Source organism: Macaca mulatta, chromosome 4, assembly GCF_049350105.2.
Source record: "Macaca mulatta isolate MMU2019108-1 chromosome 4, T2T-MMU8v2.0, whole genome shotgun sequence".
NCBI lineage: Eukaryota > Metazoa > Chordata > Mammalia > Primates > Cercopithecidae > Macaca > Macaca mulatta.
Genome location: NC_133409.1, coordinates 175,651,197 through 175,667,095, shown reverse-complemented (window position 1 = coordinate 175,667,095; position 15,899 = coordinate 175,651,197). Strand labels below are relative to the sequence as shown.

Below are 15,899 nucleotides of genomic sequence, written 5' to 3'. Positions count from 1 at the left end.
AAGGAAAAAAAAAAAAAAAAGCTCCAGGATCTGTACCTTGTCACTTTCAGAGCCTTTTTAAAAAATCAAACGCCACCAGAAAATATTATGCACCTTTAAGAGCAATGCTAACAAGACATTTACACAAGGTTGGAAAATGCTCATGATATTATGTTCAATTAAGAAGGTGAGGCTGGGCGTGGTGGCTCACACCTGTAATCCTAGCACTTTGGGAGGCTGAGGCAGGTGGACCACCTGAGGTCAGGAGTTTGAGAGCAGCCTGGCCAACATAGTGAAACCCCGTCTCTACTAAAAATACAAAAATTAGCCGGGAGTGGTGGCGGGAGCCTATAGTCCCAGCCACCAGGGAGGCTGAGGCAGAAGAATCGCTGGAACCTGGGAGGCGGAGGTTGCAGTGAGCCGAGATCACACCACTGCACTCCAGCCATGGTGACAATGCGATACTCTGTCTAAAAAAAAAAAAAAAAAAAAGCTGAATAGAAACTTGTATACTTGTATATAACCTGACATTTGTTGGTTTGGTAAAAAGTTCATTAGGGGAAAAAACTGGAAGGAATCTTCCAAAAATATCTAGCACGATCACCTTGTCTGGTTGGTAATTTTCGTTGCTTCTCTCCATTCCCTTCTGCCTTTTCTGAGTATTTTACAGCAAATACATACACTTTTATAAGCAGGAGGAAAAAAAATCCTAACTCTGGGTACATCCTTCTAAACAAGCCTGTTAATTGATTTGCTGAGTGAGCTCTCAGCTCCAATCTGGGATTTCCCTTTACAGACTTGGGCCTTGGCAAGTAATGCAGGTTCTTTCTCATGGCCTGACTTTTCTTGGCCGGTGTAGGATAAGGTGAGGAGTTTGAATAGGGTTTCTTCCCTGTGATCTGTGATCTTACCAAGCTTCTGACAAAAAACAAAACAAAACAAAACAAAACTAACAAAAACAAAACAAACCAAAAAATCCCCAAACTTTTTTGGACCCTAGATAAGAGTCAGTTGAAACTAAAGATGATTTCCCTCAGCTCCTGCTCTATTTAAATTTCCACAAAGTTAAGTACCTTCCCCCAGCAAAAACAAAAAATCACTGCAAACAGAGAAACTCCCCCGTTCCTGAAGGACACTTAAACCAAGTAAACCAAAGATAGTTTGGGGTTGGTGTACATATTTTACAAACATTTTCCTATTTTTGAAATGGGCTTTGTCAAACAGCTTTCTTCAATGACAGCTTTAAATCATTTCAACAATTTTAATTAGGAGAGATTAATCTTATTTTTGTGATAATTCAGATCCTAGATTCATTATTTCTGGAGGATTCTAATTTATCCAGACAAATGGAAGAGAAAAGAAGGAGTAAAATATACATATACATTTTATTATTAAGATTTTGTCTGCCATTTTAATAGGCATTTTCTTTTCCTTCACATTATGGTTCCAATCCTAGCTTCTACCTGTAATTTTGATTTATTAATTATCTAGTTTTTATTAAAATACTACTCCTTGGCTGGACACTGTGGCTCATGCCTGTAATCCCAGCACTTTGGGAGGCCAAGGTTGGTGGATTGCTCGGCCCAGGAGTTCCAGACCAGCTTGGGCAACATGGTGAAACCCTGTATCTACAAAAAATACAAAAATTAGTCCAGTGTGGTGGTGTGCACCTATAGTCTCAGCTACTGGGGAGGCTGAGGCAGGAGGATCACTTGAGCTCAGAAGGCAGAGGTTGTAGCGAGCCAAGATCATGTCACTGCACTCCAGCCTGGGTGACAGAGTGAGACTGTCTCAAACAAAACAAAACAAAACAAAATAAAAACCCCAAAACTACTCCTCTGTAAGGCAGAACAGTTATTGTAACTCATGGGCTATAAATCTTCTTGTGCCAAAGAGATATCATTTACTAACACAAAGGTATAGAGAGTTCCCATGGGATTTTGAGCAAGTAAACGATTCTTCTTAATCTCACTGAAATCAAAGGGCCTGTTTTCTTTTAAAAATCTGCTCTGAATATGACTGATTCCTCTTTCCTAACTGCAAGGTCATTTCTAAGGTCAGCCGGAGAGAAAGTTGCCTGTCAGGGATCTGTTTCTATCAGCACAAGGGGAGCTATCTATGAGTGGCAGGCAAAAAATAGCTGACCTTAGGTCAGCCAGGGAAGACTCTGCCAGACTTTGAATTCTGATTTTTTAAACAAGTTGTAGGAAAACAAGCTACTTTTAAACCTCTTTGCTGTGCTTCCAAGAGTCTATAAATGTACCTTCATTACCGCATACTTAATGTTGTGTTGTAGTTATTTGTTTTACTACTGCAGACTTTGATATCCTGCAGAAAAGGAGTCATGCCTTATTCATCTTCACGTGTCTAGCATTGAATCTGTTGTGTAACGTCGTAGATGTTCAATAGCTGCTTTTTCAATGAATGCATGTTAAATGTCTCCAAGAGGGAGGTTTACTGATTTACACATGGGATAAAGACAGGAACATTAACAGTTAAAATTTCACATCCAGCAAAGAACTTTTGGCTTAACAGATAGTACCTTATGGAGCTTTATATGTTTCACAGTGTTCAAGAATGTGCAAGTATTTTATCTCATTTGACCTCACTGTGGATTTGGAAGGTTGGCAGAACAAGTGTTATTTCCATTATAACGCATGAAGAAATTGAGCTCTTGTCCAAGTAAATTGTAGCACTAAGATGATAACTATGGGCAAGTTACCCTAGCTCTTCATTGTGTGATGAGCCAGCCTATATAACTGATGTGTGTGCGTGCATGTGCATGTGTGTGTGTTGAGGTGGGGGGTTTCCATCTGTCGGGCATGTCAATCTATTTATTTTATCCTCTTATCTTTCTTTATCACCCTTAGAGAAAGATAAATGAGAGCAGGCAAGTTTGGTAGCTGGAAGCCATTCGTGTTCTTCGGGATGCCTGGAGAAGCCCAGGAAGCAGTAAGATGGGCGAGGAAGCAACGCAGCCAGAGGTGTGATTGGTGATGTGGGCTCTTCACCTCCTCCTCTGTTTTGCCTGCAAATTGAACAGTTTTATGAGTCTGGGTGGTGTTTGGGTCTGTGTGGATCCTGGTTCCTATGACCCAAAGGGGCCCCTTGGCTAAGAAGAGCTTTTGTTACCACGGGGGGGTGGTTTATAGATTTTTTTTTAAAGGATAATTCTACCATGCAATTGTGTGGCCTTTTTATTACACATTAGAGAAGAATAATCCCGGATTTTTTTTTTTTTTTACTTACATATATTTTATTGTTTCAAAGATAATTTACACTTTTAGCAAAACTATGCATATTGCTTGTCTCCCATAAACAAATGATATAAAGTTGTATGGCATTAATAATCAAGATCTGTACCAAGTAGTGCCAAAAAAAAGTGTACGCATTGAATAAAGCAAACGTATTTTTGTTGGAAGAAACAAAAACAAGTATTAAATTTTCAGGTTTTCAAGCAGTCATGAAACAAATAAAATAATTTTACAAAGTGTAGAAGTTATGAAATTATCCTTCCTTTTTTATTATTTTTTGCCTTGAGTATGTAATTGATACTTTATGACATATTAAACTACTTTTTTTTTTTTTTTTTTTTGAGATGGAGTCTTGATCTGTCACCCGGGCTGGAGTACAATGACACGATCTCTGCTGAATACAATCTCTACCTCCCGGATTCAAGCGATACTCGTGTCTCAGCCTCCCAAGTAGCTAGGATTGCAGGCGCCTGCCGCCACATCCAGCTAATTTTTGTATTTTTAGTAGAGATGGGGTTTCATCATGTTGGCCAGGCTGGTCTCGAACTCCTGACCTCAGGTGATCTGCCCGCCTTGGCCTCCCAAAGTGCTGGGATTACAGGTGTGAGCCACCGCATGGGCCCCTGAATTTCTTTTTTTTTTTTTTTGAGACGGAGTCTCACTCTGTCACCCAGGCTGGAGTGCAGTGGCGCGATCTCGGCTCACTGCAAGCTCCGCCTCCCGGGTTCCCGCCATTCTCCCGCCTCAGCCTCCGAGTAGCTGGGACTACAGGCGCCGCCACCGCGCCCGGCTAGTTTTTTGTATTTTTAGTAGAGACAGGGTTTCACCATGTTAGCCAGGATGGTCTCGATCTCCTGACCTCGTGATCCACCCGCCTCGGCCTCCCAAAGTGCTGGGATTACAGGCTTGAGCCACCGCGCCCGGCCCCCTGAATTTCTTAAATCAAAGTTTTACTATAACATGTTTAAGGGCAGTGACTGGACCCTATTTATCTTTGTATGTTGTAGAGTATTTCCATATCCTAGGTTATAATTATTTGCTGAACAAATGAGATGCACAGAGGGAAAGCATCCTAAATGAAATTTTGTACCTTATGCACTTCCCTCCATGCATGTACTTCTCTCCTCCACCAATGGATATCATGGGCTGTTTGTGCAGAGGCTGACTTCCAGCCATTGATTCTGTTTGAGAAAAACCACTGTCTTGTCTATACATCAGTGTTTGTACAGGTTGAGCATCCCTAATCTGAAAATCTGAAATCCAAAATGCTCCCAAATCCAAACTTTCTGAGCACTGACATGATGACCACAAGTGGTGAATTCCACACCTGACCTCATGTGATGCCTTGTAGTCAAAATGCAGACAAAACTTTGTTTCATGTACAAAATGATCTAAAATATTGTATAAAATTCCTTTCAGGCTATGTGTATAAGGTATATAGAAAACATTAATAACTTTCCTTTTTAGGCTTGAGTTCCATCCCCAAAGATCTTTCATTACGTCTATGCAAATATACCAAAAATCCGAGAAAATCCAGAATCCAAAATATTTCTGGTCCCAAGCATTTTGGATAAGGGGTACTCAATCTGCATAATCATTTAAACACTTGCCCACTTTGCTTTTATTAAAGATTCGAGGAAATTGAGACTACGATGCAAATTATTGGTTGTGCTAACAGTGATAAACTTTCATCTCATTATATGTGTTTACTCCTTGAATTTAAGACGTTCAGCTGTAAAAAGAAAAAGAACAAGACATTTTGTCAAAAATTATGCCTTAAAGGGTCAAGGTGTCATGAGAAATGGTATAATATGACACATTTTAGAAAGTCCCCCCCACTCTCTTTACAACATGAAAATGTAGTTTTTTATTTTTGTTTCCAGTTCATAAACATTTTGGAAACGCATTTTATCAGAAGGTAATTAGCGGCATTGTTTGGAAAGATGAAAAATTTATTAGAAAGATCTTTAAATGGCTTTTACTAAAGCGTCATTTAACAGTTTTCCATATTATAGAAACAGCTTTTCATGGATGGTGTGGCTGTGTCTGTATCCAAACCCGGTTCGGTTCGTGGAGCCTACGGTGTAGATAACACTCAGTCTCTTAACTGGGAGTGGCTCTGGAGCAAGTCCCTGGAATGTTCAAGCTCCGCGTCACTCATCGGTACCAAGCTGATCTCTGTCTAGGGTTCTTTGCCACCCTCAGGCTCAAGTCCCAGGAGGCCTCCGCCGCTGACTTGGGTGAACAGCTCTGAGTTCCGGAGAGGGTTGGGTCTGCGGAGAAGGGCGCGAGAGACAAGCATCCGCAAGGTTCTGGTACAAAATCTGGAAACTGGACCTGGAGTTGAAATCTTTACTCCTCGTTTAAAAAGAGCATCAAAAGGGAAAAGATAAAATAAATTGGAACCTATATTTTTATGTTATCCCATGAAAAGATAGCTGTAGTGTTTTCCTCTTTATGCCAAAGAGATTAATATTTACGGGGAAGACTTTTCCAGGAAGTCGTGGTTTTCTGTAAAAAAAGGTTTTACGCATCAGAAATCGGACTTCTGAGGCAATTTCCTGAATTCCTGGAATAAAACAAAACAGAACAAGCCCCCAAACAAAACTCTATCATCTAAAACGTTCCCTCCTCACTGTGGTTCTAGTCAATGCGTGGTAGGTAGCGTTTCCAGTGATGAACAAAAGTAAATATTTGACCAGTAACTCTCCAATCGAGAGGCCCCTCCATTCCAGCCATCTGCGCCCGGGGACCAAGGAAATCCTCAAAAGCCGAGCCAAGCATTCCCCGCCCGAGCGGCCCCAGCGCAGAGCGCAGCGGCCCCCGCAAGCGCAAGTCCTCCTCGCGGTGGCCGCGCCCAGGGCGCTCGGGTCGCGGGGACCCCGCCCCGCCCGGCGTTACTCAGGCCTCAGTGGCGCAGGGCGGAGCCGCGGGCGGCGGGCGCAGGTGGGGAGGGGCGGTCGGAGCGCGTCGGTGACACCCGCGGGGGGGCGGGGAAGGCGCGGCGGCCGCACCCCGCCCTGGGAAGAAACCGGCCAGGTGTGGCCTCGGCGCCCGGTGCCAGCGGGGAGGAGACTCGCGCCGCCGCCGACCAACACCAACACCCAGCCCCGACGCAGCTCCTCTGCGCCCTTGCAGCCCTTCGAGCCACAGCTCTTCCTCCCGCTCCTGCCCCCGGCCCGTCGCCGTCTCCGCGCTCGCAGCGGCCTCGGGAGGGCCCAGGTAGCGAGCGGCGACCTCGCGAGCCCCCCGCACTCCCGCCCGGTTCCCCGGCCGTCCGCCTGTCCTTTGCCCCCTCTGCCTTCTCCGCGCCGGCCCGCCTCGCTTATGCCTCGGCGCTGAGCCGCTCTCCCAATTGCCCGCCGACATGAGCTGCAACGGAGGCTCCCACCCGCGGATCAACACTCTGGGCCGCATGACCCGCGCCGAATCTGGCCCGGACCTGCGCTACGAGATGACCAGCGGCGGCGGGGGCACCAGCAGGATCTACTACTCGCGGCGCGGCGTGATCACCGACCAGAACTCGGACGGCTACTGGTGGGTACCTGCCCGGAGAGCGCGGGCTGCGGGGCGCGCGGGACGAGGAGGGAGCTTCCTCCTCTGGGCGACGGGGAGACTCGAGTCCCGAAGGTGGAAAGGTTTTTTGCCCCGGGTCCCGAAAGAGCTTCCCGGCCGCGCTGGGAGCAGGACCCGGGTGTCCTGACGCGTGCAGGGACAGGTTGGCCCTGTCCTGCGAGCGGGGACTCGGTCCTACCTTTCTCCCCTCCCGCGAGCCCGGGCGGGTGGTCAGAGGGGGCGTCGGGCCAGCGCGGGGCTGTCCTCTGCCTGCCGAACTCGGCTGCAGTCGCCTTTGTCCCAGCCCGCGAATGGGAGGTCAGGGGAGGTGGGCCTGCGACCACAAAACCCAACCTCTCCAACCGTAATCAATGTAAAAGAGGAAAGGAGCGGGGCCCCGGCACTATCTGGTGGCCGAGTGGTGCTCGGGGCTCCGCTCACCCCCAATCTCCGGTAACCCCGAGACCACAACTGCGGCGGTTCTTGGACTCCTCGGCCACCCGAGGACGTTTGTATGAAGGCTGCACGTCCGGGCGGCGCGGGATCCTGTCCCGAGGAGGCCCCGCTTCGGCTTCCCCTGTCCCGCAAACGAAACTTGCCCGCCGGGGTGGCTGCCGGGCCAGGCGCTCGAAGTTCGGCGGGGACTTGCCTGTTCCCCTCGGTCGTCCGCGCCGCAGCCCCGCGGGCGAGCGCACCTGTGGCCCTGCCTCTGAGCCTTTTGTTTCCTCCTTTTTAAAAACACCGGATGAAAGACCCCAGTGTGCCTTGGATCGCAGAGCGCCAGCCGCGCGTCTGCTTTGATCCAGAATGTGTGGGCAGGGGAGTGTGGGGGGGGAGGACGACGCTGGGGGCCCGCCCTGGCCCAGGTGCCCCGGGAAGACCCCCGGCTGAGAGGGTCAGCTTCTCCGGATCCTCGCGGAAACAGACCGAGGGCGTCGTTTGGGTGGGTGGGGAGAGACCCTGTCCCAGGTCTCGGGAGCTGGACTCTAGATGCCCACGTGAGCGGTGCGCGTTTTGCAGCTCCCCGCCCCCTGCTAGTTCTTCCCACATTGGGCTTTTGGGAAAGAGGCTGAGCGTCGGACGTTATTTACCAGGCGTTGTGGCCCTAGGCCTGGGAGGAGCAACCTGAATGCGCTCCAGGGCAGTTTTGTTTTGCAAGCGGTTTTGAAGGCAGGGACTACTCGAGTTGCAACCTGTTTGCTGCTTGGATTCATTTATTTCTGGAGCATCCTGAAAATCTATTTCACCTGTTTTTTTTTTTTTTTTTTTTTTTTGAGTTAGCAAAGAATTGTCTCAATCTTGGGAGTTCTTTGTTTCCTGAACAAAATGTGTCTGGGGATTTCCAGGGAAAATGTGCCAAGCAATAGCAGGAATGAAAAGTTGGGTTTTCATTACATTTGTTTTTAAATTTTGCCAGCCATTTAAATCTGAAATTTAAATTTTCTCTCGCAGTCCTCCAGGATTTGAGACGCACTTCTACCTTTAAATGTGCGGGTTACACATAGTTTAAATCCAAGTCAGAATGGAATGTGAAGGATTCTTTAGCAGCTCTTTTTGGCATTTTTATGAACCAAGTATTTATTTTGATTATTATTTGTAACTATGCTTTTGCTAGCCTGGATTTCTTATCTTTTAAATAGACAATAATCAGTATTATTAATCGAATATTTCACTCCCTTGGTTTCTTATACCTTTTGTAGAGAAGTAAAACTTTAATAAATTAATTGGTTAATGAACTGCATCAAGATACATGTTTTGTTAGGATTCCTCACTGAAACATTTAATTTTGGGCAGGCTCCATGTATTTTCATCGTGTAGTATCATTTCTTGTGTTCTGTTTTTCCAACTTAAAGCCTACTTATAAAACTTACCAAGTCTCCCATCTCTGGGAAGGGGAAAGAGACCCAAGTGAAAAATTACCTGACTTTGAGGAAGGATGTTTTCTCTCCTCATTAATGTTGCTCTGCCTGGCAGCAGGGCGTCAGGCTCAGGGCTTGAGTTGGGAGGCGGTCATTCTTTCTGGGGATCCTGGCAATGGAGTTTCCTCCCTAGCCTGTCCCAGCCTGCAATGGTGCTACTGACTACAAAATCGCCCACAAATGCTGACTGCTGCGTTTTCAAATAATAGCGACTGGCTGAAGACAGGGCATGTCGCAGTTTTTCTGGTGGCATTCTGGTTTTGTGTGGAGGGATATGTTTGGCCGTGCCATGCACTTTGTAGAAGCAGGGTGCCCTCTATGCCCAAGGGAGCCACTGCCCTCTGCTAAGTGAATGATGATTAAGAATTTCATAAGTATTTTTCTGACCCGAAGATTTTCTAAATAAAGGTTTTTGTGGTTTTCTTCTTTTCTTTCTTCCTTTTTTTTTAAGCTCCAAAACTAGTATAAAAACTATTGGTTGACTTTAAACTCATTTATTTCAAAAACTGCTATTTATGGCTGAATTATTAATAGATTGGTGATTTTCGAGCTGAGTGTTTTGTATTTAGCCCTTCCCTAAATAAAGTAATTTGAATGTGTAGAGGGCCCAACTATTAGTTTTCCTTTGAAAATGACTTTAAAACAGCTCTCTCCCTCTCTCTGTCCTTTCCACGAACAGCACTTACCCATTTTTAGGACAGTATTAGATCTCACTGTATCATAATCCCCTTTTTTTCCCCTACCACCTGCCTGTTCTTTGTGTCTTTATTTTAGATTGAATTGAATCTGCAGCTACTTAATTTTGTTAACATTTGGTAAATGTTACAACCTTGATAATGAAATAATAGACATGTACATGTCTTGAAATGTAAATTTTGGATTCTTCTTGGATAGGATGTTATATTAATATTGTTTTCAATTACAGCAGAATTACTCTAGTCTTATTCCTGTCATTAAAACAAATTACAAATCTGTAGTGAAATTTGTTATCAAAGTAACAAAGCCTCACAGTTAGATCTTTCACCCATCAAAGGGTGGATTTGTGGGAGGATTAAAAGCAGAAAATAGTCATTAAGCTTCAGAAATATGTGGTTATAATATTAATGCTTATTTTTCTTCAGATCTCATGATTTCAAAACTGAGATACATGTGATCATTATTTCATAAACATTTTAAAGTTAGTCTTAAATTAGGTTTTAAGAGAAGCTTATTTCTTACCATGAGACAAACAGGTCCATTTGCCTGAATTTTAGAGCAGGGGGCCCCTAAGGATCACTTAGCCTAGGCAGAAACCCCACATGCACACTTTAGAGACAGGAAGCTGAGGATGTGCCCAAGATCCCAGAATCCACTTATGGCTGGGTTGGCCTGAGGACCCAAGGATCCTCACCTTGGTTTTCCCTGTGCCTTCACAGCCTGACTTTTAGAATGGACAGGCCTGTAATTACACCATGAAAGTATCTCACATTCCATTAAGTCTTTCATTCAGCAAGTGTTTACTGAGCATCGGCTGCATTCTGTGTTGTGTCAGGGGAGATCGAGGTGGAAATCTATAGTCTTGAAAGGAGCGTAGGCCCTTCCAAGGATAAGTACACGAAGACTAGCACACAAAAGCGGAATGCCCAGGAGCGGTGTACATGACTTCAGAGACGTCACAAGGAGGTGAGAGAACATCTGTCGTGGGGGCACTGGGAAGACTTTATAAGGGAAGTGATGTCGAACTGGACTTTGGAGGATTTCAGCTGTGTCAAGATGGGTGGGCAGAGAGCCTTCCGGGGGAGAGAAGAGCTTGAGAAAAGTCTGCAAAGCCTGTGGAGTGATCTCTTTTTGAGCATTCGCTCTGAGCAGGGAGGCAGTCAGGTGAAAGGAGGAAGCATCCTCTTTGACCAAGGCATTCCAGACCTTGAATGCCCTGGAGAGGGATTTGGATAGGCAGAGGGAAGCTGGTGCAGGTTTTCACTGAAGCCATTGAAAGTCTCTTCCATGGGAGGAGCAGGGAAGTTAGACGATCATAACTGAGCTTCTGGACTGCTTAGGCATTGGCTTAAGGAAGCCATTGCACCAGTGAAGGAGGGAGGGAATGAAAGTCTGAACCAGGGTGAGGGCGGTGGATGGGAAAGTAGGTATTGCCGAGGTGGAGTGACAGCTTCAGCTAAGAATTGGATGCGACAGGCAAGGGAGAGTCTGAGAAAACAGGCGCAGAGCTCGAGTGACTCAGAGCGTAGATAGTCTAAACACTTTTCTGGGAAACGATTGCAAAGCAAGATCTAGTTTAGCTGAGTATATGGCAGGTAACATTTACATGATTATGAAATTTAACTTGTATATTTTATAAAAATATCAGGTCTGTGGTTAATAATAGTTACCGTTACCCAGCAAACACACGGTGATGTGCCTGGTATAGTACGTTTGTTATCTCAAGCCTCATAACAAACTTCCCAGTTTACAGATGGGAAACTGAGGTTAAAATATTTAAATGACTTGCCTACGGTCACACAGCTGGTTAAGTGGTTAAGCTAGATTTGAATCCAGTATACCGCAAGGACCCAAGAGAAGATTAAACCTGCAGTGTGAGAATTCACCTTTTCTACTTGTAAACCCTTTTCGATCTGAGTTATTGCTTATTTTGAATCTGTTGAATTCCTCAGCCTGCATTCCTGTGAAATATTTCATAATCATTGTATTCTTTCATTAATACTCCTGTAGAGTTTCTATCGGCTTAGGAAAAGAGAAACTCAAGTTGATTCTGCATTAAGCCAACTAATTGTTAGTCAGATCTATTTAATGGAACAATACAGCTTTCAACAGTCATTTTTTTCTCTAAATATGGGCATAATTTCATTGTTCAGGTAATGGAAATGTCTTGGAAAGGGGAAAACTGCTGATGCCCCTGATGCCTCATGCTGACTTCTCAGGGTGGAGCAAAGGAGGGCTTGGGTGTGAGACTTGGGGAGTGTGTCTTCACTCTCAGCTAACCAGTCTTTCCAGACCAGGAGGTTCTAGAAGGAGTGGTTTCAGTCTGGAGGCCTTGTTGCTGCAGCTGGGAGCAGTGCCACACCCCTTGGTTTTCTCCATCTCCCTCCTGCTGGGCTGGTCCCAGTGGCCCTGCCACTTGAAAACGTTCAGGTGTGGTTCTGAATTTGAAGCCATGGCCCCACAGATCCCAAGACTCAGACATGAGCTGCTCATTTGAGGTGACATCTTGTAAAATACTAGTGCAGTCCAATAATGTATGCCTCGCCACCGACACCTTGGGCTGGAAGGGCTCATGAATGTGAAATCTACATTTCATGAAAATGAAGACAGTTTAGTGAGAAGCTGCAGCAACCAGATCTAAGGTTCTGCTTGGAATTACATTTTGTTTGTTTGTTTTGAGATGGGGTCTTGCTCTGTGGCTCAGGCTGGAGTGCAGTGGCATGATCATAGCTCACTGCAGTCTTGACCACTCAGGTTCAAGTGACTCTCCCACCTCAGCCTCTCGAGTAGCTAGGACCACAGGCATGCGCCACCATACCCAACTAATTAAAAAAATTTTTTTTTGTAGAGACAAGATCTCACTATCTTGCCCAGGCTGGTCTTAAACTCCTGGGCTCAAGCAATCCTCCCACCTTGGCCTCCTAAAGTACTGGAATTACAGGCAAGAGCCAGTGCACCTGGCCTTTGAATTTTCTTACCCTCAATAAGTTTCTTTCGTGCTGTTAAAGTGTATCACTCTCTATGAATTGTCTCAGTTATATTTGAGTCTTGTAAGGAACCTTAGGAACTCCTGAAAATACCTCACACTTAATACCCAATCCATTACTTCCTTCTCCTCTTTCTCTTTTTTTTCTTTTCACCCCACCCCCATTTTGCTGTGGGACATCCTTAAAGTTGTGGACTGGGGCAAAGACAAAACACAAAAATGAAATTTCAGCTGGGTGTGGTGGCTCATGCCTGTAATCCAGCCCTTTGGGAGGCCGAGGCAGGTGGATCACAAGGTCAGGAGTTCCAGACCAGCCTGGCCAATATGGTGAAACCCCGTCTCTACTAAAAATACAAAAATTAGCCGGGCATGGTGGTGTGCTCCTGTAGTCCCAACTGCTCAGGGGGCTGAGGCAGGAGAATCGCTTGAACCCGGGAGGCGGAGGTTGCAGTGAGCTGAGATCGTGCCACTGCACTCCAGCCTGGGTGACAGAGTGAGACTCCATGAAAAAAAAAAAAAAGAAAGAAATTTCAGAACCATAACAACAGCAGCAGCCTCCGCAAGTAAAAGCTATCTCCGCCTCTGCAGTGCCCCTCTGAGCCTCACCTCAGCCCCAGGATGGGGGTGTTCTACCTGTCCTAGAGGCAGAAGCTCCAGGCACCGCCAGTGGATGTCACTTTAAGTTGCTCAAGGTCACAGGCTGTATAACTGGAAGTGGCTGAGCTGGGCGGGGACTCCAACTGTGCCCTACTTCAAAGCCCTTCTGAAGTTAATGATATGTGATCAGTTTTCCACTACCCCGCAAACACAATCTGCCAAGCACTCAGTGTGAAAATCAAGAAAACCGCTTGGAAAAGAAGCAGAACTTTTATTAGAGAACTGTTTCTGTAGCTCCTGGGCGAAGACAAAATGCAGGATCAAAGGAGGCTGCCTTTCTAAAATCTATAGAGAAAAACATCCACCATGTTTGTTCACTGCTGGAGTGGGAGTGGGGAGGGGACAGCTGTGCTCTCTGGTTGAGCTTTGAAATCAGGGTAATGCGATGAGCCAAAATATCTTCAGATCGGTCTTTTGTTTGCCTTGTTTTTTTTCCACTTTACTAAGCCAAACAAACATGCATTAAGTACCTTTTGTGTGCAGAACCTTATGTTGTTAGGTTAAGTGTTTGTAGGAGTCCAAGATGACTAAGATGTGGGACTTTGCTCTCCAGGAGTACGTAGCCAGGTGTGTATAAACTAATGCAAGAGAGGAGAGGATGCATAGGTGTGATATGGAAAGCTCCATGCAGAAGGCTGTAACTTTTGAAGTTTTGAACTTTTGAAGGATGGCTAACACGGCATTTCAGCTGATGTATATATAGGGTGTTTAATGAATTTTTTTTTCTTGAGACGGAGTTTCGCTCTTGTTGCCCAGGCTGGAGTGTAGTGGTGCAGTCTTGGCTCACTGCAACCTTTGTCTCCCAGGTAAAACCATCTCATCTCAACCTCCCATCTCAGCCTCCCAAGTAGCTGGGACTTACAGGCGTGCGTCATCACGTCCAGCTAAGTTTTATATTTTTTTTTTGTAGAGATGGGGTTTTGCCATGTTGCCCAGGCTGATCTTAAACTCCTGGGTTCAAGCAATCAGGCGGCCTCGGCCTCCCAAAGTGCTGGGATTACAGGCATGAGCCACGGCGCCCAACCTTGTCTTGTATTTTTAAAAATAATATTTTTGGGAACACATGTAAAGCTAATGCCTTAGGACAGCTAGTTTTGGAGTCCTATTTTTAAAGAAAATTTTTTTCGAAGGTAGTAAAATAAAACCTTGAAATCTTGGTAATACTGTTCACACATTCATGTGGCCCATCTTTGGATTAGAATGCAGAACTTGTTTTCTTTTAACCACCGGTGAAGGGCTCTCTATGCAAATATTTGGAACCCTTTCTTGTTTAAACAAGTTTTAGCATGAACTTTAAAAAAAATATGTGCAGGTAGGTTCTTTGTAGTATGACTCATTTATCTCTCAGAAGAGTTAAAAACTTTTAAGGATGAGTTTTTTTTTAAAGGGCACCTATTACTTTGGTTTAGAAGTCAATATTCTTTTGATAAATTTGACCCAAATGAGTTATTTTCTTTTTCTTTCTTTTTTTTCTTTTTTTAAAGGAAAGCACATGACATCTGCCATCTTCTGTGCCACCAAAATGGGATTTAAAAATTGAACTTCATGGCTTGTTACTTTAATTCGTAACATGATTTGAAAATCTCTTAACCCCTAACACCCATATGTAGCAGTATTAAAAATTTCTTTGAGGCTAGGGGTTAAAAAAAATTTTTATACACTTGTTAGTAAGTACATCATTTTAAAATTATTTATTTATACATAATAGAATTTTGCATTTTTCCAAACTGAACTATATGAATTAAATTTAATTCAATTACCATGAATATATTTATTTACCATGAACTTAACATAGACATTTGTATTATTTTCAGTAAGGAAGAATGACTTTGGTGGTTTCCTAAAATTGAGTTACAGAATGAATGAGGTAAAGAAATCTTACATACCATTTAGCCCAACAGATGGAGATAGAAATTTCTGAGATTAAAAAAAAATCTAAAATTATGTGGTCAATAAAAAAATACATATATATATATATAATCTGACTTAGAAGGGTTTGAATTACAGCTTTTAAAAACATGCTTTTCCTGGCCAGGTGCGGTGGCTCACATCTGTAATCCCAGCACTTTGGGAGGCCAAGGTGGGCAGATCACTTGAGGTCAGGAGTTTGAGACCAGTCTGGCCAAAATTTGGTGAAACCTTGTCTCTACTAAAACTACAAAAATTAGCTTTGCGCGGTGGCAGTGTGCCTGTAATCCTAGATATGTGGGACACTGAGGCAGAAGAATCACTTGAACCCAGGAGGTGGAGGTTGCAATGAACCGAGATTGTCCCACTGCACTCCAACCTGGGCGACAGAGTGAGACTCCTCAAAAAAAAAAAAAAAAAAAAAAAAATAGGCATGTTTCCTGAAGCAAGCTCTCCTGGCTCTTGTGCTGAAGAATCCATTGCTACACATACAGCTGGTGTCTGTCTGACATCAGCCTGACTCGATGGGTCGGAATCCTTTCCCCAGACTTCTTCCCTGATTAAGTACAGCGAGTTCTGTGTGGATTCTTCACTGGGCTAAAACAAGCAAACTGACCTGTCAAGGTGGATTCCCTATACCTTAGTTGGCCTGAGTCTCCCTCTGTCTTGTTTTGATGGGCTGAGTCATTCACGAGGTGTATACCTAGTTCCCTTTCTCGCCTCAGTCTGTTTCCTAAGGGAATTCTTGGCCACACCTAAGACTGAAGTTGGATTCTTACAGATGAAAGATAGAAATAGACCTTGTTTTAAGGATCAGATGCAGTCTTGAAAAGTTGTGTATATGATGAAATTTGGTTAAGCAGATCACACTTCCCAGTGGACAAATAGTGATATCAAAGATTCTTTATTTCATTGTTCCAACACTTTAGCTTTTTATTTTTTCAA

The 15,899-nt window shown here is 44.6% G+C and overlaps 1 protein-coding gene and 1 long non-coding RNA gene across 3 annotated transcripts in view; one reads left to right on the top strand and one right to left on the bottom strand.

Annotated features, from left to right (window-relative positions):
* Positions 1-5,076: 5,076 nt before the first annotated feature.
* Positions 5,077-7,823, bottom strand: LOC114677713 (uncharacterized). The gene is made up of 2 exons (XR_013416828.1): positions 6,988-7,823; positions 5,077-5,744 (listed from the first exon to the last, which is right to left on the bottom strand). It is a non-coding gene; the product is annotated as an uncharacterized LOC114677713 (long non-coding RNA).
* DSP (desmoplakin) overlaps positions 5,511-15,899 on the top strand; it is a 45,951-nt gene continuing 35,562 nt past the window's right edge. For both annotated transcript variants that reach the window (XM_001084900.4, XM_001085012.4), the window contains exon 1: positions 5,511-6,770. In XM_001084900.4, the coding sequence (XP_001084900.3) occupies positions 6,601-6,770 (170 nt within the window). In that variant the 5' untranslated portion in view covers positions 5,511-6,600. The remainder of the gene's footprint in view (positions 6,771-15,899) is intronic.